The sequence below is a fragment of the Oxyura jamaicensis genome, chromosome 1 (genome assembly GCF_011077185.1).
Source record: "Oxyura jamaicensis isolate SHBP4307 breed ruddy duck chromosome 1, BPBGC_Ojam_1.0, whole genome shotgun sequence".
In the NCBI taxonomy this organism is placed as follows: Eukaryota; Metazoa; Chordata; class Aves; order Anseriformes; family Anatidae; genus Oxyura; species Oxyura jamaicensis.
The window spans coordinates 181,686,214-181,710,817 of record NC_048893.1 but is presented as its reverse complement, the minus strand read 5'-3'; the positions used below and the strand labels follow the sequence as shown (position 1 = coordinate 181,710,817).

Sequence of the window (24,604 nt, the reverse complement as noted above, 5' to 3'; positions counted from 1 at the left end):
GCAGCAGAATTTTGTATAGCTTAGGGTGAGTTAGGGGGCAGCTTTTACTTACATCAGTTTAAAGGGACTGAGAAATCGAGTAGTTGAGTTCGATCTGTAGTTGGAATTTAGGAAGAAGATATTGTTGCTTGTCTGTACTCATTTGTTTAAAAATTTGGTTTTATGGGACAGAGGAATGACTGTCGGTTGGCATGCTCTCTTCTGGTACCTACTGCTTTCTTATCTGCTACTCATCAGGGTTATTCTTGCTGTATTTAGGGTGGAATAAAACTTTTTCAAAAATACTGTGTTGCCCAATTATGCATCACAAATGAAAATCAGTGATGTGTAACTCTTCAAAAGTGCTGCTATTTAGATATTTGATTTGATAATACTCTATTCAATTGTTTGGAAAACGAAGTCTGCTTCAGATGCCTGTTTTCAGAAAGTATAAGAATCTAGGTAGCTAGGGTTTATTGTTAACAAGGGGTGGTAACAGTTCATATGATGAGATAGAAGCTCCATGCTCTCATCTCAAAGTGTGAAGATCAAATACATTCAGTAACGAGGATTTTTGGCTTTTCATTTGTGTATTTCTGGGAAGCTTTATTGTATGGTAGGACAGTGTACCTGAATATCAAAACTATTCCTACCATCCACAATATTGATTAGTAAACCCCAAGAATACGTATTTTGTCCATTTTTATTCTTTGTATGTTTTCTTGTCTGTGTGGTTCTGGGAGAGATTTTTGACCCTTTGAATTTATGTAATTGCTCATAAAAGCAGAACAGAGAAGGTAAACATAAACTAGCTAAACAACATTGACTTCTTTTTCTTTTTTTTCCCCACAGTTTTAAAATTGTGAAATCATGGCTCATTCCAAGACGAGAGCCAACGATGGAAAAATCACATATCCTCCAGGAGTCAAAGAAATCTCTGATAAAATATCTAAAGAAGAGATGGTGAGAAGACTAAAGGTTAGTAACGATGCTACTAGTGGCAGACTGACATTTCTTGTATAAAGCATTCAGTGATCCTATTACGGTAGTTCTTGTCTGAAAGGATTATTTTTTTCTCTTGGGCTTTATGACAAAACATTTTCTATACTCAGAAGAAGGAACTTTTTGGCTATTGTGCCTTCTGTTCAACCACTTACTTGAAGTGGATTTTCAAAAAGTATTTAAATGAGATTAAAAAAATGCAAGTGGAAATAACATAATTTCAAATACTTCCTTAATTTTTATTTCAGCTCCTATAGTATGTCTGTGCTTTTAGAGTTGAAAATACTTGACAACATGAAAGAGTCTTAATAGTAGAAAAAAAATGGATGCATGAGAATATATTCATTTTAGACATTTGTGCTCCTTACAAGGTTGACTTTAAAACCTACTTTATTCACATTATTTTAGTCTCTGTCATAAAGACTGTAAAAGTGTTTGATTATACTACTCATTTTTTTTGTCTTCTGAATTTCTTGACCAGTTTCTTTGGCCCCACTCTAGAGGAAGCATGGAGAGATTCAGGGGATAATTATGTTGCTACAGTTCTTTATCTACCCAAGTACTCTCCTAGAAAGGAAGGCTCCTTAGTAGTGTGCAGAGGGGAAGCCTGCCTCTTGGCTTGCCCTGGGAAGCAGGAGGGAACAGAGCTGGGAGAGGGACCTTATGTATCCTAAGAGCTTGAAAAGTTTAACTTGGAGTTTGCTTTCTTAAGAAGTAGTATTAAGTTGCTTGAATGGGGAAAAGAAAACAAACAAAAACAGAACAATAAACTCTCCCAGATACAAGGATTCCTTCCTCCCTCCCCCCTGTTAATCTTTGTGTTTTGGGAATTGAGTTGATAGTTGGTATGGTGCATTCTGTGATCTTGAATAGAAAACATTTATTGTTTCTTTTGCTAGGAGTCACTCACAGATGAAACAATTTGTTAGCGCTACCGTTTTTTTCAGCTCATGGAAATGCATACCGCTCTTTCTGATGCTTTTTCTATTACGTCTAGTCCTTGTATTCTGTCATCTTCATCTGTCTTGCAGGTTAAGTGTACTTTGCGCGATGTCTTGTGTTTCTTGTCCAGCTGTTCGCTGTGGCTGTGCATTCATAGGTATGCGGTCAGAACCATGCAGTGCTCCTTCACGGAGGACTAGGTGATCCAGGCTACCGGGGACACTACAAGTATATACATCTACAGTATAAACACAGTTGCAGGTGCTGAGGAAAATAATGAAGTGAACTATTGTCCTCCTTATTTCCCTGACTGCTGAATTCACATAACTATTAGGGAAGAAGCACTTTTTTTTGTGGATCTTGTAATTAGTACAAGCAGCTAGTTTATTTCTTAAGTAAAGACAATCCATTTATATAAACACAAAGTATTGGGAAGTCTGAGGATAAAATTAAAATACGCATAGTGAATTTCTCTATTAGTATAGGTCACCTTGCAAATTGTATGCATTTGTGATCAATGCCATCTCCAAGTTACAGTGGATTTTGAGAGGAGAAAGACAATAAATGCTCAGAGCTAGGGATTAGCACTAGAGACAGAAAGAAAGAAGGTGATAAATGTTCTGGAAATAGCGAAATAGTGTGAAGAGAGCATTTTTTTTCAACAACTTCTCTTGATACACAGGAGCTAAAGGATCGTGGCATGAAATACATTAATTTTTAGACCAGCGGTCTCATAACATACTTTCCCATAAGTTATATGAAATTAAATTGTGAAGCTTATTACTGTAGGAGAGTGTAGGAGCCAGAAAAATTGAATAGGTTAAGAAATACAGGCCACATTTGGAAGATGAAGCTCCAGGAGTATTAATCATGGTGGCCTGGGTACAATTTCATGCTCAGGAATTCTCTAACCTATTGTTTTGCTAGAAAATAGGAAAGTATGCTAGGGGAACTGGCTTGTTTCTCTTTGTTTTTCCTTAAGCGCTGCAACAGAACAAAACTAATTTTGTTCTGACCAGCATGTAATTTCATGTTGTAAGGAAGAAAGACACTTTTCATTCCTAGAGTAGATAAAATCTATATTTGTTGCAAGAACTCTTGTGACACCTGAATATTTATTAATTACTTCTCATAGAAATGAACACAGTTCTTTTTTCTGTTTTTAAAATGATTTTAATAGTGTGTGAGAGCAACAGTGCACCTCATAGTTCATCTCGTGTGTGACTTGGGAAGATTTCATTTTTCTCTCAATGGAAATTGTGTGTGCATAAATTACTGATCTTCTCTGCATAAGTTTTTATTGCCATTCTGATAATTTGAATGAGTTAATAACTTAAAATAACTCTTCCTCTAGGATTCAAATAAGAAAGTGGAGAAAAACATAGTTACTTTGTTTTATCAATAGCTTTCTTTCCTCCAAACAGTTATTTATTTTATTAAATTTTTATATCTAAAAATTCTCACTAGCTAGCACTTATTAATCATGTTTTTCCCACTATTTCTGCTTTTGTTGTATTTACAGAGAAAATTAGTCTGTGGTGTGGATTCCTTCCCATCCCCCCCCTCCTTCCATACAGCCTACTGGACCCTAATAATACTAATTAGCTTTTTAATCCTGCTGGACAATGTGTGTGATGCTAGGAAGTACTGGTCTTGTATTTGCTTCTGCTGAAATTGTGCGCTCTGCTTCTGTTATGTGTTGCACAGGGGCCAAACTTTTCTTCAGAAGCAGTAGTATAAAAAAAGAGCAACACGTAAGGCTGAAAGATGATAAAGGGGAAAAAATAAATTGGAACTCTAAATGCTTCAGGAAGAAATACACCTTTTGAATAAGGTTTTGCTGTTTTCTAAACTTTTCAGGGAATACTTCTGTATTTTTTTGACTTTTCGTCAACTTGATGATGTGGTTTTCTCTAGAAGATATATGAAGGCCTACTGCCAGGCTTTCAGTAACTCTGCTGAGACTGTGCATTACGACAATTGACAGAAAACTTGACTATTTCCTTCTCACACCCTGAAAAATAAAGCATTGGTTTGCTACCTGTACTTATAACACGTACTACTGCATTGCTTCTGATAGATATTGCACAAATATAATTCTTAATTCTGTGTATTGAGGTCTTTTTTTTTCTTGATAGATGGTTGTGAAAACTTTCATGGATATGGACCAGGACTCTGAAGAAGAAAAGGAGCTCTATCTAAATCTTGCTTTACACCTTGCTTCAGATTTTTTCCTCAAGCATCCTGATAAAGATGTACGTTTGCTGGTAGCTTGTTGTCTTGCAGATATTTTCAGAATTTATGCCCCTGAAGCTCCATACACCTCACCAGATAAACTAAAGGTAAATTGAATTAACCTATTTTTCCATACCAAGTTTTTATACTGAATGATTAATATAATTGGTTATAACTCTTTTTTTTCTCTCTGTTTATTTCTGGTTCAGCCTGAGCCATCCTTGGTAAGGGTGTTTTATAAGGTCATGCTCATCAGATAAATTGATATATAGTACATCTTCCAATAACTTGCAGGGCTTTGGTCTTACATTGAAAATAGATATTTTATTGAACTATGTTCAGGATTTGCAGATACTGGGCTGTTACTTTACAATAAAAGCTATAGATATATGACTATTTCTAATCTTTTGCAAGATAGCCAATTCCTTCACTTGGGAAAACATCTATGCTGTTTCCAATTAAACTACCAAGAGATGGTCAGTGGATTTTTGTAGATAAAAACTACAGAAACAAAGAAAAAATATTTCTGTAAAGAGAAAATTATTCTGCTGTGAGCTGGAAAATTCTGCAATTACAAGCATTGTTGATCCCACTAGATGGAGATGGTTGGTTGAGAAACTCCAGCTTTGAAAAGGCAGTACAGTTTGCCCCATTTATTTTAGGACACTTCATTTTAGGTTGCCTTTTTTGTTGTTGTTTTTCTCCTTTTTTGTAGAAGTCTAACTTCCTTTACAACTTAGAATATCAAACAACTTCCTTTTCACACTCTGAATCTAGACTGATTAACTGATTGATATAGAAAACCTTGCAGGGAAGAATAACATTGAAAAACTTGCTTTTTTTTTGTCTCCTTGACTTAAGAGTATAGTACAGACACAAACCCTCATTCCCCCCAGGGTAGGATAAAAAGATGGTTGTGGTAGCAGGGGAGTGGGACAAATGACTCAGTTTTTGGTCTAGTGATTATGCTGAAAGTGCTTCATAAGTAGGGTGAGTAGTACAGTTGTAACTGTAGTTCATGCTTTGTTACCTGATGTACTGGAGAGAGACTTGGGGGATTTGCTAGCTGTATTTTCTTAATTCTAAACTCTTGCACTTCTGATTACACATAATCTAGTTACCTTACTTACTGATCACACCATCTCCTTTCTCTACTGGCTTATGTTTAAATCTGTTTTTAATGCTTCCTGACTTCCAATTCAGTTTTGAGTGTGTTTCCCTTCACTTGTTAGGCTTATTTTTTTTATTGATTTGGGAGTTTTAGATTTTGTTATATATAATATTGGAAGGTTTACATTACTGATCTTCTACTTACAGCATAAGCATGCTACTAGTACTTGGACAGAGCTCTGAAGAGACTACGAACTTACTCACCATTCAGTTCTGGAATCTGTGCAGATCTCAGAATTCAGTCTCTTGATGCAGATTTCTAAACACTTTCTGAGAAAGAAAAACAGGACAAACAATAGACCTTTGCCCAGGGCTGTTGAGGTAGATTATTGCAAACCAGTTTCTGCTGAACATAGCTTTTGTGGTTGCAGGACAAGCTCTGATAGAAATGTTGAAGAGTTCCCTCCAACTTAAGATAAAGAGGTGGAAGGAAGAATGCTTCCTCTTGGGTTATATCTTGGCACTATTTCTACCCAGTATTTAATATTATATCCAAAATGCAGCTTTAAGAATCAACTTTGGTATGTATAGCACACAAGTTGAAGATGGAAAAAGGAAATGCTGAAAAGGTTAATTTCTTAAGATTGCTGGTTTTCCCCTCTCAAGCGTTTACTCTTACCTTGTACCACCTCTGTCACTTGAACAATGTGTAATGTATGCAGAGAGAAAGGATCAGAATTTGAAGATCCCCTCTCTTGTGTATCTTCAGTATAAATCTTAAATACCTCACTGAGTACTGAAAGATCTTTGACTATAGGAATAGAAAATGCTATGACTAGGGTAAAAGCAGAAATGGAGCAGGACTGCTCTTCTGGGATGTGAGAATTTTAACTTAAGTCCTCAGTCTGGGGAAAGCCGAGAGCTCAGCTCTGATTTTCTTGGGGAAGGTGTTCTATTCACTGCTATGTGTCAAAAAAAACAACACTTAGGCTTGTGGATGGTACTCTTGACTCAGCTGAAGTCGAGATGCTTGAGGATGTATATAGTAGCAGAACTTCAAGTATCTGAATGTGTTCAGTGGTGAAAGCTATGGCTCTGATACACACTGAAGCCATTATGTGGTTAATTGGTATCAAAACAACGATCCACAGAAAACATCTGATGTTCTTCCTAAAGTTAAAGCATAAGCACTTGTGGTTTTAGAGTTTGGGTTTTAATGTATGCTTGCTTTATGGAGTCTCACATGAAGCCATATTGTCAAAGTTGTGGAAGTGTTGTGATTTCTTAGCTACAGCCAAAGTTAATTTATCTTGTGTTTTATGTTTATGTGTGTTCAGATGATATATGCTGTATGCTCAAAGAAAGAAAAAGCTTTGGGTCATACAACACTAGATACTCAAAATCAGCAAATACTTTTCAGTTTAGTCTTCCTTCCTTTAAAAGTCTTTAAGTAGTCTTTCAATTTAGTCCTGCTTCCTTTAAAACAGGAATAGGAGGAAAAAAAGGAATACATTATGAACTTTTCACACTATGCCATTATTATTTACAAAGCATTCTGCTATTAGACTTATTGCTCATGTATTCTATTTATTAATATACGTATTCATGTGCAATACAACGTGTACTTTATTAGGAAAACTAGTTTTGGTCTCAATAGGTTCTTTGAATTACGTTCAGTAAATAAATGTTGCATACCAAGCTGCAGGATTAAAAATGAAGATACTTCGTTAAATGAACACAATCCATTCTTGCAACGATTGAGGATCGTCTTTACAAGTAGCATTTTCAAAAAGAGCCATTATACATAGAGCATGAGCTCTAAAATGAAGTAGTTCTTATGTTTCGCATGGGTCATTCTCCCAGATGTTCGTTTTCTTGTTTATTTTAATCTTCATCTTGGCTGAGATTCAGTTTGGATGACTACTAAACTTCAAAGCACCTTGTGGCCTACCAGTTCTTCAGCTAAAGGAGCTCCTTTCCGGTGGGCTACTGGCCTACTAATGGGGCATCCCCAAAGGGGATGTTCTTCAGACTGGTGTCTCTGAATTCTTATTAGTAATTGGAGTCCATTAGGTGTGTCCTTTGAACTGCATCTTCTGGTTTAATTTCAACTGAAGAGTCCAGTTCATGTGCTTTTTAGCTGATCTGAAGCATGAATGAAATGCACAGCCTTCAGATCATCCCTACTTAACACTTCAAAGGTCCAGTCTTATTTGAACTCAAATGTTAATGTAGCTCCATCTTTGAACTATGTGCTTGGTCTACTTTTTTTTAATCAAGATATGACGGTGTCATGTGTAATCTAATTCTTCTTTTTACCTAGAAGAGTAAATTCTTATTGATTAAGGCTGGAATTTTGTTGTAGCCTTAGAAAGATGGAACCATGTTCTCATCTTTTGTCCATCTCACCTTTCTTGGGGGAATAGGGGGCAAGGTGGAATGGTCATTTGAAAACATCATAGTTCTTGGGGCCAGAGGATGAAGAGGCTCATAAGCTTTCCGTGTACATATGTATATCCTAATGTGAAAGTTATATTAACCTCCTTTCTTCTAAATAAACTTTTCAGGGCTAACTGTAAGGCATTTGTGTATTTATTATGACTTTATATACTTGGGAATTTATTTGCACCTAAATTATTAGATAAATTGTTACGGATACACTTGAGGTTGAGAACACTGTCTCTGAATGATGATGATACTTCTCAATCTTTTTGATTTAATATAGTAGTTAGGTATTTCCAGCTATTCATTGTTTGAATGTAAAAAGCATTTTAGAAAGACACCTTCTCGTGCATTTCCATTCTGTTCATAACTGGCTGTTCCTTCTAACCTACTTTAAATTAGTTTTGTGTGAGACTTTTTCTGAAGAAGTCTTGTGGTGCTGAAAATTGATATGGCAAATAGGGGAAACTCGGTTTATTGTTTTTACCTGTCTTTTGCAAGAGATGTGGTCTGTCAGTAGCATGGTGATTGAGATACGCATAAATGCTGTAGAATAAGCCTATTAATAATACTCCCAGGAAAGCTGTAGTTGGCTTCTGCTTTTTTCCTCTTCTCTCCAGTCCAAACCTGTTGTAGCATACAGTAAAAATGTAAAATTAATTGTCCTTGTGAATAACATTGTGACTTCTGCAGCATGTCAGCCAAGTGCAGTTTCGTTTGTCAAATTGAGTAGTTTTCTTTGGAAAATAAAACTTTCCTTCTTCTGAAAAAGGGCACTTCCTCAACCCTTTATAAAGAGGTGAAGCATTTTAAGATTACTCCTTAGTGTACTCTGAGATATTTTGTAGGTCTTGGGTTTTTCTGGACAGTGAAAGAGCATCTGTCATTACTGCATTGTTTTGTACTGTTGAATAATATTAGTGACTTAAACAGGTAATTATTATAGCTTTAAAAGTATCATTGCAATTGATTAAATGTCATTTTTTCTTTTCTTTTCAGGATATATTTATGTTCATAACAAGGCAACTTAAGGGTTTAGAAGATACAAAAAGCCCTCAGTTCAATCGATATTTTTATTTACTTGAGGTAAGCTTGATGACTTACCTCATAATAAATCTTAAATGTGATTTTTAAACTTAATCTTTTATTAACTACGTTTATGTTTTTCCTGTTCAACTTAGAACATTGCTTGGGTGAAGTCTTATAACATATGCTTTGAATTAGAAGACAGCAATGAGATTTTTACACAACTGTACAGAACACTGTTTTCAGTAATAAAGTAAGTACTGTCACCACAATTATTTTATTGCATGGTTTAGGTGAGTTGTTTCTCACTTAGGTATTCTGTCTATTGGGTAACTTTTAAGCATTAACAAGCTTAATTTTGATATCCCCTTAATTCAGTTTAACTAAAAGCAGCAGTATAAATGTAACAGACTGTCAGTTCTGTCCTTTTTTAATTTAACAAGATACACTGCAAATTGTCTTTTTTCCAATTAAATTTACTTAGATTGTCTTTTAGTGCATTTATTTTACCACGTTCTTGAAATTGAAGGTGAATGGTCCAATGTACAGTTCTAAGAGAATTGGAGGATTCTCTCTATAAAAATGTGGGACAAAGGCCAGTGGGTACCAGAAAGTGCTGCTGAAGACCATCTAGTCCACCTCTCCTTTCTCAAAGCAGGGACAGCTGGAGCAGGTTGCCCAGGAGGGCAGCTAGTTAGGGTTTGAATGTCTTCAAGGATGGAGGACCTATGGCCTCTTGGGGCAATCTGTTGTAGCGTTCAGTCACCCTGACAGGGAAGAAAAATATGATGTTTATGTGGTATTATCTGCACTTAAACTTGTGCCTGTCGCCTATTCTGCTGTCACTGGGCACCACTGAGTAGTCTGATTTTGTCCTCTACTCCCAACATCAGGTATTTAAGTATAAGTTCTTCCCAAACCCTCTCTTCCTGAGGCTTTAAAACAACAAACAAGAAAACCAGCTCTCCTTGTATGAGTGCTGCTTCAGTCCTATAATCATTTTTGTGGCACTTTGCAGGACTGACTCCAGTATATCCATGTTTCTTCTGGACTGGGAAGCTCAGCACTGGACAAAGTGCTTCATATGTGAACTCAAAGGTGTTGAGTAGAGGGAAAAGACTTTCTAATACTCCATTTTATTCCTTCTGTAGGGCTAGATACAGTCCATTTTCTCTTTTAATATAGTAGTAAACAGAGAGGGCATGAGATCTGAGAACATTTTGAGTAGTGGTGTATGCAGGACAGAAACGTAAGTAGTTTGACTTCTTAAGGAAACTTGTCATTTTATTATTATTATTATTATTTTTGTATTACCTTGAAGAGTATTCTGTTTGGAAGTTTCTACTCTATTTATTATGTAAAGAGTACACTAAGAATTCTTGTTTTCAATTTCAGCAACGGTCATAACCAAAAAGTACACATGCACATGGTTGATCTCATGAGCTCTATCATTTGTGAGGGAGATACCGTGTCACAGGAACTCTTGGATACAGTGTTGGTTAATCTAGTGCCTGCACATAAGGTAAGACTTAACAGTGGTTTACTTTGGTTTCGATTAAGAGTTATTATATATATATATATATATATTCAGATTCCATTGAGAGAATTACTGTAGCAAATGTGTTCCTCTCAGTTGGATTTTTTTAGCAAACAAATCAGTTTAAATGGCTGTAAAATTCAGTATCATTTTATTGCTTTGATGCACTTGGCATAAATCAAAGTATCAGCGAAGTCATTTTAAAGCTTTAATGTTATATGAATTTACAGTTTTTTGATACATGGCCAATACTGGCAGATGTTTATATAAAAGACATACATTTGGAAAATGTCTTTGAAAATTAAAACAAAAGTCTTTTGATTTTTTTTTAAATTAGTGTAATGCTGTATCAACAGTTCAAAATATTGTGCTGCCCTAAGCAGAAGGGAAAAAGTTATAAACGTTGACTTGATGTCATTGGAAGCATGTCAGCATGGGTTTGATGTAGGCCTAGAACAAACTATGTTCAGAAACAGTGTCTGAAGAGTGCAGGTTATGGGAATTATCTAGGAAATGTGTACTTAGCTGGATTTTGGACAGTTGTGCATGTCCAGAACAGCTTTTTGTGTGTGGTGGGGGGAGAGAAATGGGGAGAAGAGGATGTTTTAAGGAAAAAGACTTAACTTTTTAAATGCTTTTTAGAAGCTATAATGTGAGGGGACGTTAACTGAGGGATTTTTGCTCTCTGAAAAATGTAGCAGGTAGCACAATGCATTGTGCCTTACCACAGGCCATCAGTTTCAATAAATAAACAATGCATTACTTATTTTTCTGCTGACAATGAAAGGCAAAATGTTTAGTATAAGGTAATCTCTTTATTTTATTTTAATTGGAAACAGTTTAGCTCTGTCATCCAGGGGTCTACTACTTTTAAGCTGGGACCAGACTGAAAATTGTGTAGCTAAAACTCAGGTATACAAAGTAAAGCCTTGGAATACAAGAAACAAAAATAAGAGTATGCAGACTACGTCAGTTTGTATATTCTCAGTTAAGCACTTGTTCTTTGTTTTGTTGTGTGACCTGTGTTGAACTTGATTCAGATGTACTGTTTTTTTTTTGTTTGTTTGTTTTTTATTCAGGCTTAATAAACTGATTATAAATTGAGTAATTTGTATCCTGTTAGTTTGGCTGTAGCACGGAAACAAAATTGTTTTATAATGGATTTAAAGTTATTGACTGGGGACATTTTATTAGGATAAAGAATTTGGGATTTTGTTTTCTTTTGCCTCTGATTAAAAAAAACAACTCTGACTCTTTGGATAGGATACTAGTTTATAGGTTGCTTTTTAACTGAAGTAGTTTTGTAACTTTGGTCCATGTTCTGAGTATTTTTAACTTTTGTTTTATTTTTTTTAACCTTTTTCACATTAATGGAAAGAAGCCTCTATGATTTTTGTTTTATCTCAATATCTTCATATAATGTTAATGTAAAATTTTGGAGCTTACATAGCAGCTACAGACAGTGGTTAGATGGATAATGTCGCATTGGGAGCATGTATTGAATTCAGAGTGAGAATTTTTCCACTTGTTTCCACTAAACATAAAACCACAAGGAGATTAAGTTTAAGGTCCACCATAGGAAAGAACTGTGATTTGGCTGATCTAGCTGTTAGGCTGTATGGAAAGGAAAATCCAAAAACAGACTGGCCACCAAAAATGACATGATGGCAAGTGTTGTAATGGTAAGTAGTGAATCCTTATCTAGCTGGATTCCCTGAGAACCAGAGGAATTTTTTTGATGGAGTGAAAGAAGCATAGATTTGTTATTAACTCGGATTTGCAAATGATCAGATGAGACGTTGTACATGAGACAACGATGTTCACAGCAAATGACACAGGCAAAGCATGTATTTTGCATACAACCAGAAAGAAGGCTGTGCACATGAGGGACTGTGGAGTGAACTGAATGACTGAATTCTGGAAAATAATGATACAGCTAGTATGACTTCTGGTGTATAAACAGTTGTACTGGGTAACAGTAGGTTGAAGACATGAGGAGCTTAGTTATGTAATTTTTCAAGGAGCAGTCTGTAAGTGTGCATTGGGAACAGAAGTTTCAAACAGCTCCGGTAGTTTTGCACCCTGGATGCTAAGGTTCAATGGCTGGGTTTTGTTACTAAAATTATATAAATATATTTTTTAAGAGTTACAGTCATTAAACAAGCAATTTACTAAAGGTTACTACAGTACTGGTACCTCTTATAATCAAGGTAAGTGTTTTTCCTAAGAGAAGTGCTGGATCTGGTCTATAGTTCTGTGCTAATAAGCAGTGGTGCTAGAAGGGTGACTGCAAAAACTCAGGCATAAGGAGTACAGCAAGAATCTGGTAAGCTATCAAAAGTCTGCCTGCCATAATAATAATAGTAATCACTGATCTAGTCTAAGATGTTCTAGCTCCCTTGGGTTAGTAATCCATCACACTTGGTCAATAAAAGCTATGTTGATGTAAATCTGAATGAAAGTGGCTGATGGTAATACCACAAAACAGGTAAGTTAGGCTCGCTTGAGTAGTAGCACAGTAGAGACCGGATAATAATATAAAACAACAAACTTAATTTGTTGGACCATGTGCACAACTCTGAATTCCTTTGCTGTTTAATCATTTTCTTGCTTTTGTGGTTTGGCTCTCTTGTTCCTTTCTATGAACTCCACTGAAATTCCTATGATAGGATTATGTTAAAAGGGAATGAAATTTAGTCAAAAGGGAACGAAATTTAGTTTTAGTGAACTAAGCCCAGAAAAAGGCCAGAGCGAAGGGAGAGGTAGTCAATATAAAAATTCAGGAAAAATGAGTATTTTCCTTTCTCTTTGAATTGTCTTTTTAGCTTATAAAGTCTTTATGATAGCGCCTGCAAACACTTTTGTGTTCGTGCAGTTCGTTAGCAGGCAAATTGTGCTTTATTTCCTTGAGTGTTTGCCAGTGTGTTCCTTTTTCAGCCTCAGGAGTGCTACAGGGAATCCCGCATGATTTACATGCTTATCTTCTTAGGAAAGTGATATTGACAATTAAATTCCTAACTGGCTCTATTAGAAACTTGCTTAATAATTAGTGTTATCTATCTTGGCAACACTTCAGCTCAGCTTTCTCTGTATTGTCAGCCGTCCCTAAAAACCTGTTTTCCCTCCCTCTCCCTCAGAAGAACCAGAGAATCTGTTAAAGCTGCTTTGTGAGGTGCTCTTGGCTACCAGTTCTACTGCTCTGCCCTTGATAAGAAGAATCAAATTGAAGGTTCTTCTCTAATTCTGAGAAAATGATGGTTAAAATGTATTTTTTTAGGAATATTGGCTCTAGATACACAGTTTTGACACTTTGATTTTAGTCCTACAGTTAGAAAATTAAGGACTGGATTGGTGCTAGGTAGTCTCTTTGAGGAAAAATGAGGGACCTGCAGTTGTTTTCTGCTTTTAAAATGTATGTACAAGTTATTTCACTAGTAATTGCTTTGAGCTGGTAAATTGGACATTATGGGGCAACTGGAAAAAGTAAAGGGGGTGGGGGAAATCATCAGTGTGTATTTCCACTGCTGCCATCCCCGTTGTACCCACACCACTGGTTTTTGGCTCTGTGATAAAGCATTCTGGAGAGCGTTGCCCATTGCAGCTTCTGTCAGCAGCACGAGTTTGTCAAACACTCTGGAGAAGAACAGCTGTGAAAAGTGAGATGACAAAACTTAAGTTTTTATGTTCCTGGAAGATACTGATGTTAGCAATATGTACACAAAAATCATAGTAGGAATTCACACAGCAGAGAGATCTTATAGTTGATGAAGGTGGTTTGTCTTCTGAAGGTTATTGTTGAAGGCTTCCTAAGCTTAAAAAGCCAACTGAATCAAATGGTGGCTTTGTTTCTACTCATTTCAGGACTTGTGAAAGCTTATCCCCACTGCACGCTTCTGTGCTCTTAGAGGCATTCTGCTTAAGCTGATTGTCTTCCTTGAAGAAGGCATTCTTAAATCCTTAAAAGATCTTGAACTACATGCCACTTTTTTTCCTGAATGTGGAGAAAGATAATACAGAAGATAGCCATGTAAGATTTTAGGTAAAGAAAAGAAGGAGTATGTTAAGTTAGTTCTTACCTTATAATATTTCTCCTTCGTGAGAAGTTTAAATAATCTTTATGACTATTCCATTTGTCCAAAAATAGGTCTGATGCTTCATAAGAGTTCTCTGAGCCTTTTTGGTTTTGGCCTGGATTGCTCATGTTTTCCTGTCAAGTGAGGCCTTGCCGCTTTTTCTTGCTTTTGTTTGTATCCTGAAGCTGGAAAAAGGGAGAGAAAATTTTCTCATGTGCTTTTAAGAAGTCTTTAACATTATTTTCTTCAAAAAGCACGGCTTCTGGACATTTGAGGGCCGTGGCTATCAGCAGAATTAAATCAAGTTCATGAGGCATGGAAAGAAAATATTTACCTTTCTTTAGCCTGTTGGGATCTAGACTTTTTTTTTTTATTTTCAGCTTTTTTTATATAGGATGAAGCCTGAGTAATTTACTCAGGGTTGGAAATTGCTACTTCAGGCATTTATCTCGGCAAACATTATGGTGTTGGGAGATCTTTTGCCTGATATTTAGCGGTTTAATTATGAAAGATCTTTGTTCTTTTAGACTTCTTTTCCTAAGGCTATGTGCAAGAATCATGTTTAATTTTTAAAATTTTAGTTAGTAGTTGTGTAGATGAATTATGACAGCTTTTTTTTCAAAGATAGCTGCTGTGTGAAAGATGCAAGGCGAAGATGTAATTCATGTGAATCAAAGCAGGTCTGCCTGTTGGAACTGCTGCATGAGGTCTGTTCTTCAGGCTTGGTTTAAATGGAAATTACATCTCGCTCAGGATATAGAGCCCACGCTGGCCCAGGTGGAAGCTGGTTCCTTTGTTTTGGTGGAGGTAAAGTGTGGAAGTCAAGAAGGATCAGAGCAGTAACTGCCAGCGGCATACAGTTCTTACTGTGGCTATTTACGTGCTTTATTTCCTGAACGGTCACAATTCTGACAAAATAACAGAAAACAAATGCTACAGGTGGAAACTTATTTTTAAAAATATTAGCCATAAAAAACAACGTAGCATGCAGAACCTTCCCTTTTCTGGGACATGGAACAGCTGTACAATTTTGCAAGAACCAACCATTGGCAGTCTTTTATATCTCGTTTAGGTAATGGAAGGGAAAAATTATGAGGTTGAAAGTTAAGACACACTGATTTATTTTTCTTCAGGGGAAAATAAATGCTCAAAAGTGATCTTAAATTGGGGGGAAAGATTGAAATGAAGCTATTCATTTCTGATGTTCACAAGCCTGAGATGTCTCATTTCAAAGTCAGTCTCGGTAAAATGAAGGAACTTGTTCTAAGAGCGCCGATCAGTCATTTTAGGACATTTTTTATATCACGTCTCAAAGTAGTTAATAGCTTAAATTGCCGTACCTTTGACAATAAATTTTGACTTTCCTTTCGTTATAATTTAACTGATCTTGAAAATACTATGACTTGTTTCTCAACTGCGACGATGGCAGTCGGCTTTGTAGAATGATAAATATTAAGCAAGCAAAATATGTTTTAATAGCAGAGGGTAATTGCTGAACTGCTTTTGAACTTTGATTTTGTATCTCTTCTGTTCCTAATGTGCTGTGATAGCAATGTTTCAGTTTTCCTGTAGTTGATTTGTTCCTACAAAAGCTAATATTTTTTCTTCCTCATTTATATTCATATGTGGCTTTTTTAGAAGAAGGTAGGATTCGCTGCAGGCTGGGCTTTGGTAATTTCTTACTATGTTAGCATTTTCTGAAAGCATTTTAATATCTCCCCAGAACTGTCTTTTTATTCACTTTCCGTATTGGCTCTGAGTGAAATAGATACTTCAGATTTGATCTTCATAGTTTGACTTCAGACACTTAATTCTGTCAGTAGGCAAGTCAAAGACTTCTTTTGTTTCATATTAACACAAAACGTTAATCTGTTCCCACTGCTGTCTACAAGCCTGTATTTCTATACAGTTTCTGCAATCACAGAAGTGAAACAATCCATCTTTGTAATTTTTTTTCTTTCAGATAGCTACACAGGCTAAGCATATATAGACAACATATATGCTTAGTTCTGTGTGTATGCCTGGGTGTAGCAATGCATCTTGTGTTTGCTTTTCATTATGCTAAACCAATATATATATATATTCCTCCTTATGGATGAGGTACATAAAAAGACTACCCTTAAAAAGCATATTCCATTTAAAAGAAAACAGTTTTACTTTTTTTTAATTTCTATTTTAAGTTGCAAAGATATCAAAATGGGAAGGACTGTATTTTTACAGAGACTTTTAGCTATTAAATGATTATATGTATTTCTGAGTATTGAGTACTTTGTGTCAGTGAAGTCTGGAGTGTCAAGGGCTGGGTTACGTTGTGTTCTGACAATTTTTGGAAAACCTAGTAAAAAAATTGGAGAAAGTAGGTAGCACCCCCTTTGTGTTGGGATGGGAAGGGAATGATGACTGAGTAAGAACCCAGTTAAAGAAATGGAGGGGTAGAAAGGTGTGGCTTGTTGTGTCTTAAGAACCTAACAAATCAAGAAATTAGGTTTTCTTCATGCTCATGAATTGAAGTTCTTTTTCTTCTATCTCAGTCCAAAATACCGAGCATCTCTGGAAGGCACTATAGAGAGACTGTGCTGATGGTTGACAGGTGGCTGCTTGATGCAAGGGCAGAATTGTACTTGATATCACAGTCCTGTTTGGAGGCTGTATTGACCGTAAATGCCTTGAAGTTGCTTCACAGTGCTTTTCTGTTTTTTTGGCAAAGCTGATAAAGAACAGCAGTAAAATGCAGGAGCTGACATTGTTGTGTGTCAAACTGAGAAGGGCAACTGAAAAGTAAACTGATTTATGGGGAAAGTTTTCTCAACATCACCAGTGAAGTTTTCAAAGCTCTGTTGACACTTGGTTTTGATCTGACTGTATTACCTTTATTATTGAAAGTATAAAAAGAAGAGGCTATTTCTTTAATGCATCTACTAGTGTATGGTAAATATAGTCTCTCATGATTATTTTTTAAGGATAATATACGTGCTTAAAATTTTTGTTTTATTTTTTCAGAATTTAAACAAGCAAGCCTATGATTTGGCAAAGGCTTTACTGAAGAGGACAGCACAAGCAATTGAACCATATATTACTAATGTAAGTGAAGACTGCAAGCAAATATGGAAATCAATGAATTTTCGAACACTAAGCTGTATTATAAAAAGAATAAATTACATATAGTCAGTTATGGCTGGGTAACTTTAGAAAGTCTCAATTGTTCTTTGAGTTGTTATATTAATGAAGGTCTTTCCTTTTGAGTCTGTTTCTTTACCATATAGAAATTAATAAGCCCTTAAGAATTTTGTTCACTAAAACGGGGTAGTTTACTTTCTGCTGTGTTGGGGGACCTTGCTCTTTAATCCTGAATGTGACCAGAAGACCAAATGTATTCATGTATATTGTTCTGATAAAAATGTATAAACACATTATTCTTGTGGCAAAGTTATTTTCTTTACTTCTAAGTAGTCTCACTCATCTCCTCACCAAAAAAAAAAAAGGTGAAGACAAAGCAGAACTTCAATGCCATTGTCACAGGAAGAGGAGGAGATAGAATCTAAAAATAGATAGCAAGAAGGAAAATTGAGTGGTTTGAGGACTGTAGCCAAGTTAAGTGTAGTAAAAGACATCACAGTCTGTGCAGAAGAGGGTTGAGAGGCAGACAAGGTCAGGCATAAGTATGCTCTGAATTAACTTGCACAATAGGAAAAGAAATTATGCTTTTTTAAAAGTAGTTAAGGATTTAGCATGTCTCCTGGCTTGTATCCAAAACCTCAAGAGCTTGAAAACAGTGGAAAATCTTTAATGCTTTTTGTTGCTTTCTGACTGGTAACACCTGTGGTATTTGGGAAGTAGTTACCTTTTAAGATTCAAGAAAAAATTTAGTGAAAACTCTCACTCCAAACCGGTTAGTCAAACCTGCTGTTTGGGGAGTGAATGTGTTTTTAATGTTGCTTAGCTGCAAGGTTAGATTACAACCTGGGTGACATTTTGTGGTCTTAAGGAAGTCTGTACAATAAGGATCTTCCTCTTATGGAAAATGTGCACATGCATTCTTCTGTTCTTGGTTTCCCACAAGTGGGAAGTATGCTGTCTGGTTTCTTTGAGCATTATTTTCTTTCTTAAAATATATTAAAGACACAAGAGGAGTTAATTGTCTAACCAGGAATATATACATTCCAGGCAACTCTGCTTGCAGGAAAGGAAGACTTATCTGCAAGATGGTTAGAGAGTTAACATCTAAGGAAATACACCTATCAGTTTTTACTTAGTCAACATTACTAGAACCAGTTGACTTTTTTTTTATTATTTTTTTTGTTGCATCATTTGTTGGGATTCACTTCATAACCTAGATAAGGATTGTTTTCGTGCTTTTTGTTTCTTTACTGATAACAATCTTGTCAGGACAGATTAGCATCGCTACCCTCTATGCCTAAGTTTGTAAAAGGAAACTGAAGTGCCATATAAATAGTTTGTCACCTTGCTGGCAGGTGGAAATAATATAATTTGTTTAGCCACACTTGTACTATTTTAACCCAAAGAGAATACAAATTTGCAAGATCATGCCTTACCCCCCCCAAGTAGGAGGTAGCAGACTCCTTATTTAGTTATTATTTACCCACCTATTAAGAGAGGATATAGCTGAATGTCGTATAGAATTAATATTTGCTATTTATGAAGTTTCTCTCAAACCCATCAAATTTATTAAGAAATGATAATTGCTTTACAGCTACATTAAGCTGCTTGTAAATATAAATTCTGGAATAGTCAGTTACGAAGTACTACATATCTGTTTACAACTTCTTAATCTATGAGCTCGCCAGTTGTTTCAGCTTTGTTTTGTCTAAAGGTTGGAATGATTTTAAAGTAAGTGATTATTCTTAGTAGTGAAAGAACAGTGTATATAGTCACATTATAAAAAGATTTGATACAGGGGTCCCACTGCAAAGTTGTGTTGTTTAAATTATTTGTAGCCTTGTTATAGTGAAGTGTTACTTTTCATGTGCTTTTCCTGTATGTGTAATTCTGAATGCAAAACAGATTTGTATATTGAGTTCAACTGCACAGCCCTGTTCTGCCCAACCCCCCCCCCCCTTTTTTTTTATTACTGTAAGATTACAAGCTAGATTTAGCGGTAGACAGGCTTAGGATATAGAAAAGTGTATGTATACACTTTGTATGTATACTTGTGTTATTAAAGTAGAGTCTGTTTTATTTTCTAGTTCTTCAATCAGGTTCTCATGCTTGGGAAAACATCAATTAGTGACCTGTCAGAGCATGTGTTTGACTTGATTCTGGAGTTATACAATATCGACAGTCACCTCTTGCTTTCTGTTCTACCCCAGCTTGAATTCAAACTTAAGGTAAGCATTCCTTATACTTTCCGTCTATTTGGAACACATGTATGCTTTTCACTGTTGATACGATTTTATACTGACAAGTTCATCACAAATTATTTGGCATATGAAACCAGCATTTATATGTAAAACAAGTCTGCATTGTTTAAAAGAATACTCATAAAAGTGCTTAAGAGTAATTTAACTTCAAATGTATTAACCTACAGAGTCATGCGTGCATATGTTTTTAGGCTTCTGTTTTTCAAACAAGCTGATTTTTTTCTTTAATGGCTTGAATCTGATCTAGTTTGTTCCCTTGGTTTACTGTAGTATTTGTTGTGAAGGGCTTTAATATGTTGAAAGTTCTTTGTGCTGCTAGCTGTACAGAGAAACTACATCTGTTCACAATAGTGAGGTCTGGAAGGGATAAACTGGGCCCACGGCTAATGGAAACTGATGCAGTGACTATTTTCTTTAAATAGGAAGTCTGTCACATGTGGAAACATAGGAATATACCTTGGATTCATTGCTACAGTGATCTCTATAAATTTTTTTAAGCTTATTTTTTTCCCATCTGAAAAATAGCTTGAGTTTGCATTGTACCTATTTTAATAGTTTTTTTTTTTTTTTTTCCTTTTTGACTTTCTACCGTTTCATAGCATCTCCATCACTTGCAGAGACTCAGTATAACAGCTGATACTTCCTTTTTTCTGCTCTACCTTTATTCGTTTTGTCACTTCACAAGGTGTCTATGGAAGTGGGGAAATTGATTACTTTATTACTAAGTTTGAAAGTGATTTCTTACTGAACTTAAAAGCGAGTGTGCAGTGGGCGACTTTTAAATTTGCACGTATTTTAATTATTGAGGAGAGGTTTTAGTTTTGCAGAACCTGTGGCCAGTTCTCAGTGTAATGTTTATTATTGTAGTGCCTTGTTCATGCCTGTTATCTTTTCACTAATGTTTCCTGGTTGTACAAGTTGTTTTTAGTGTCTGTATCTTTCCATTCACATCTACGAAAGAAGTAGGGCCCAATTTACTTCTTGCTGTCTTTTTTAAAGCACACCTTTTTTAGCCCTTAATATCTGTTCTTGGAGGTGGAGAACAATTATTCTCACTCCAATAAAAACACTATTTCTGAAAGTGTTACTCAAGAGATTTAATTTTAACTTGTGCTGCACCCTTTTTTCATAGCCATAATTGCAGTAATCTTTCCATCTTTAGGTCCGTTTAAAACTGCAGCTTCTTGAATCATCTTTGTGCTCCTAATGTGCTCGCTTGGCTCCTTCATTGACTCACATATTCGAGTATTTCAGTACTTGCTTCTTGTTTGTATCCCATTTTACCATTGGAATCAGTAAGTTTAGTAGCCACGCATTGTCAGCTTTTTCTCTCTTAACGTTACAGGAACTTCTGGTCTATTCCTTCAACTGGGTGATTTTGATTCTCAGCCTTTCCCTAGTTTCTTAATACCTCTTAAATTAAAACACATTTTTCATGTCTCCATTTCTGCTCTTTGTTTAGTGTATTCTTCTGAGATCAAAAACATGTATTTTGCTGGTTTTCATCTCCGCAAACCTTGATGTAGTTTTTTCTTGAGGCCTAAAACCATAAGGGTAATGTGGTTGACACTTAGTATTTGTAATATCCAGTGTTAAAATGTTTCTAAGAAATGTAAATTTTAGTAGCTACATTCTTACTGCTCTTACTTAGTGCTTTATCTCTTGTTAAACTCCAGTGCTGTTTGTGACTCTTCCCAGTGCAGGTACTGCTACTGTATGAATCGTCTAGTTGTTCCAAGTGCCTTTTTTGGGTGCCTTAAGTTATAACTACAAGTTATATATGCCTGTTTTGTCCTATCAGTTGTCAAATGCAATTTGACAGATCTTTTATATTAAAAAAGGGATTAAAAAAATAAAAATCCAAGAACATAAAACTCTCGTATAAAATAGGATAATCCTGTTTTAAATGAGTTCAGAGGTCTTCCTGTGGTTAAAAGGGCATTTTGAGGTTAAAAGTGTATTTTGAAGATGAATGTTCTGAAATATTAATGAAATACAGTCAGTTTGTGTGAGATCAGCACAAGTTCTGTATGCAGACTTGCCAGTGATGATTAAGTATTTTCCTCTCCAACAACAGCTGTGGCTTTATACTAAACAGTGGCAGCTAGTGTCAAGCACTTTGAATTCAGGTCCAGGTAAATTGCCTGTTAGCGTTGGAGAAGAGACTGTGATTTCAGTAAAATTTAGCACCTTACAGTGGAAGAAAGCTAATATTGTGCTGCTTTGAATGAAAAGAAACTGGACAGCAGTATCCCTATTATCTTGATGAAGCCTTAGGTCAAATGGGCAGCACAAGAGAAAAATAAGCTTGGCAGTCCCTAATGAAATATGGGAGAGGGAAGTTAGCTTTTTGAATGAAGGTCAATTAAATTTAATGATACAACGACCATAAACTTCAGTGAGCTCTGTATGTTATTCCAAGTTTGTTTAGATGGCTTTGGCTTTTCCAGATTTGGTACATGGTGTGTATTTGTCTGTGCCCATGGCTTAAGAGTTTTGCCATATAAGCTCATGTGCTATGTGCTCTCTACTAGATATTTAAATCAAAGTTTGTGGAGCGTGTTTAGGTCATGCATAGTTTTGCAGAAACGTTCAGTTTTTGTTCCCTGAGATTGTCTGCTACCATTCTTGAATATACGGGTGTGATAATAGAATTCAAATACTAGGAGTGATACTCAAATGCTTATGGGGCAGTGTGACAGTTCCTGTGTTCCAGGATCTCATATTGCTTCTCTGGTGCTAAAGAGGTTTGTATTACTCTTAAAATGGAAGGTGTTGAAGGAAAGCTGTACCTGTCTCAGTGGTTGGCTTGTAAATTTTGAGGAGCAAGAATGTGTCAGATGATTCAATCTTGCATGCATTGAACAAATGGAAGTGGACATATGAAAGGGTCTTTTCAAAGACAAATTAGGTGATTGCTCTGCTTTTGAAAATGTGCATTTGCTTTAAAATTGGCTTTAAAAGCAGTTAGAAAAACTTTGGCCAGAGGGAGTATACTCATTGTAAACTTTCTCTGAACTAGGCACCAAGCATTTCAATCAGTGGGACGCTTCAGAAAATATTTTAAGGTGCAAACTTGGCAAGTTCTACATGAATTTGAACAGAACCCAATATTTTTTTATCATGCCAGTGGAACCTCATTTGAAAAGAAATAAATCAGTTTCATGAAATCTGTTTGGTTATTTTCAGTTTGAGCCATTTTTGTCAAAGAGCTCTTCTTTGTAAATTCTTTTGACTTGTCTAAAAAAATCTTTTTACTAGTAAAGAATAGTAAGGAATGATAAATGGCTGGTTTTGTACAAATGCGAAACTTTTTCTTTTTTTTAAATATGCTGGCCATGTCATGTGAAGCCTGACGAACAATGGAGATCAGCTCATTAGGGCATAGGGCGTTAAAATAGATTGGGAAGAGTAATTAGTCATCCATATAAAGAAAGAAAAATGTGACGTGGTCTTACCAAAGGGAAAGTCTATAGAGACTCAATTACTGGTAATTTTAAAAAATAAAAATAACTTTAAAAAATCAAACTTTTGGGATGTCATTTGAAAACAAAGTGGGAAATTCTTATCTAAACAAAGAAGACAGGAATTCCTGGAAGTATGATAATATTATTAACAACTTTGAGGGGTTACCATTGAGAAAGTCCTTGTGTGTGTTCTAACAATATATGTATTTTACTTCTTATTATTGAGGGCTTAAAGAAGACTACGTTCAAGTTTATCCATCATTCCTTCCTTTTTACTTGAGGTACATCAAGGAGACACTTGATCAGGTTTTGCGGACGTGATTATTGAAGAATCTTGTTCTGTGAATGGGATGAGTCAGTTTACACTGAGGGGAGGCTTTCCAGCTACACTTCCTCCACCCAAAATAAAATGCTTGCTCATCTTAATTTAACTTGTAGTAATGTTGCCAAGACTGAGATGTATGCTACCAGTGATGTCGTCTTGGACCAACTTGAAATATTGAGCTGAATATAAAAAGAGATGGGTGCTGATGGAGAAGGATTTCTGTGCTGCCTGCCTTTTTCTAGTTCTGTGCACACATTCCTCTGTGTGACCTCCTCCCCCCCTCACCCCCCATTTTCTTGTGTTTGGCAGTGCTGGGAGGCTTTTCCACTGTAGTTCTGCCAATAACAATGGGTGCCAGACACATCAGGGCCACACCAGCCACCTTCCTCTTGTCTTAATGCCGTTAATTTCTGGAGCTCTTTGACCATGTAGCTTAGTGGGCTGGTGCTTACCAGTGTGAAGCAATATCAGCCAGTAACGTTTTTGGTTGGAGTGGAATGAGTTTCAAGAGATTTCTTGTCTTCATGGGACTATCTAGAACTACAAAGTTCTAGACTATCTCTTTTTAATGTGGAAGATTTTAAGGGATTTCCTGTCAGTGACCAGATAAATTTTTGACCACATACATTGGGGTTATGAAACTGTTAATACAGAACTTGTGACACGGCTTGTGTCCCTCAGTAACTCTACTGTGTATATTTACTATTTTGGATCTGTGTTGGCTTTATGTGGCAAGGGTTTGGTAGCAGGAGGGCTGCAGGGGTGACCTCTGTGAGGAACCCAGCAGCTGCCCCTTGTCAAATCTGTGCCAGCTCCAGCAGCTCCAAAAGGGCTGCCACTGGCCAGAGCCGAGCCAGGGAGTGAAGCTGGTTGGGCCTCTGGGAGCAGATTTAAATAAGGGGGGAAAAACTAGTGTGCAACAGCAGCAGGGAGAGAGGGGTGGGAACCAGCCCTGCAGCCCCCAGGTCAGTGCAGCAGGAGGGCAGGAGGTGCTCCAGGCACTCAGCAGCAGTTCCCCTGTGGCCTGTGGAGAGGCCCCTGGTGGAGCATGTTTTCCCCCTGCAGCCCGTGGGTCCCACACGGAGCAG

At 36.3% G+C, this 24,604-nt stretch overlaps 1 protein-coding gene across 4 annotated transcripts in view; it reads left to right on the top strand.

The window, feature by feature from the left end:
- PDS5B (PDS5 cohesin associated factor B) overlaps positions 1 to 24,604 on the top strand; it is a 111,751-nt gene that overhangs the window by 23,097 nt on the left and 64,050 nt on the right. For all 4 annotated transcript variants that reach the window (XR_004750337.1, XM_035324661.1, XM_035324651.1 and 1 more), the window contains exons 2-8: positions 832 to 957; positions 4,062 to 4,265; positions 8,710 to 8,796; positions 8,892 to 8,989; positions 10,132 to 10,258; positions 17,347 to 17,427; positions 19,551 to 19,691. Coding sequence is in view for 3 of the 4 variants with exons in the window: in XM_035324661.1 (XP_035180552.1) it covers positions 850 to 957; positions 4,062 to 4,265; positions 8,710 to 8,796; positions 8,892 to 8,989; positions 10,132 to 10,258; positions 17,347 to 17,427; positions 19,551 to 19,691 (846 nt within the window). In the remaining variant the exon portion in view is untranslated. The remainder of the gene's footprint in view (positions 1 to 831; positions 958 to 4,061; positions 4,266 to 8,709; positions 8,797 to 8,891; positions 8,990 to 10,131; positions 10,259 to 17,346; positions 17,428 to 19,550; positions 19,692 to 24,604) is intronic.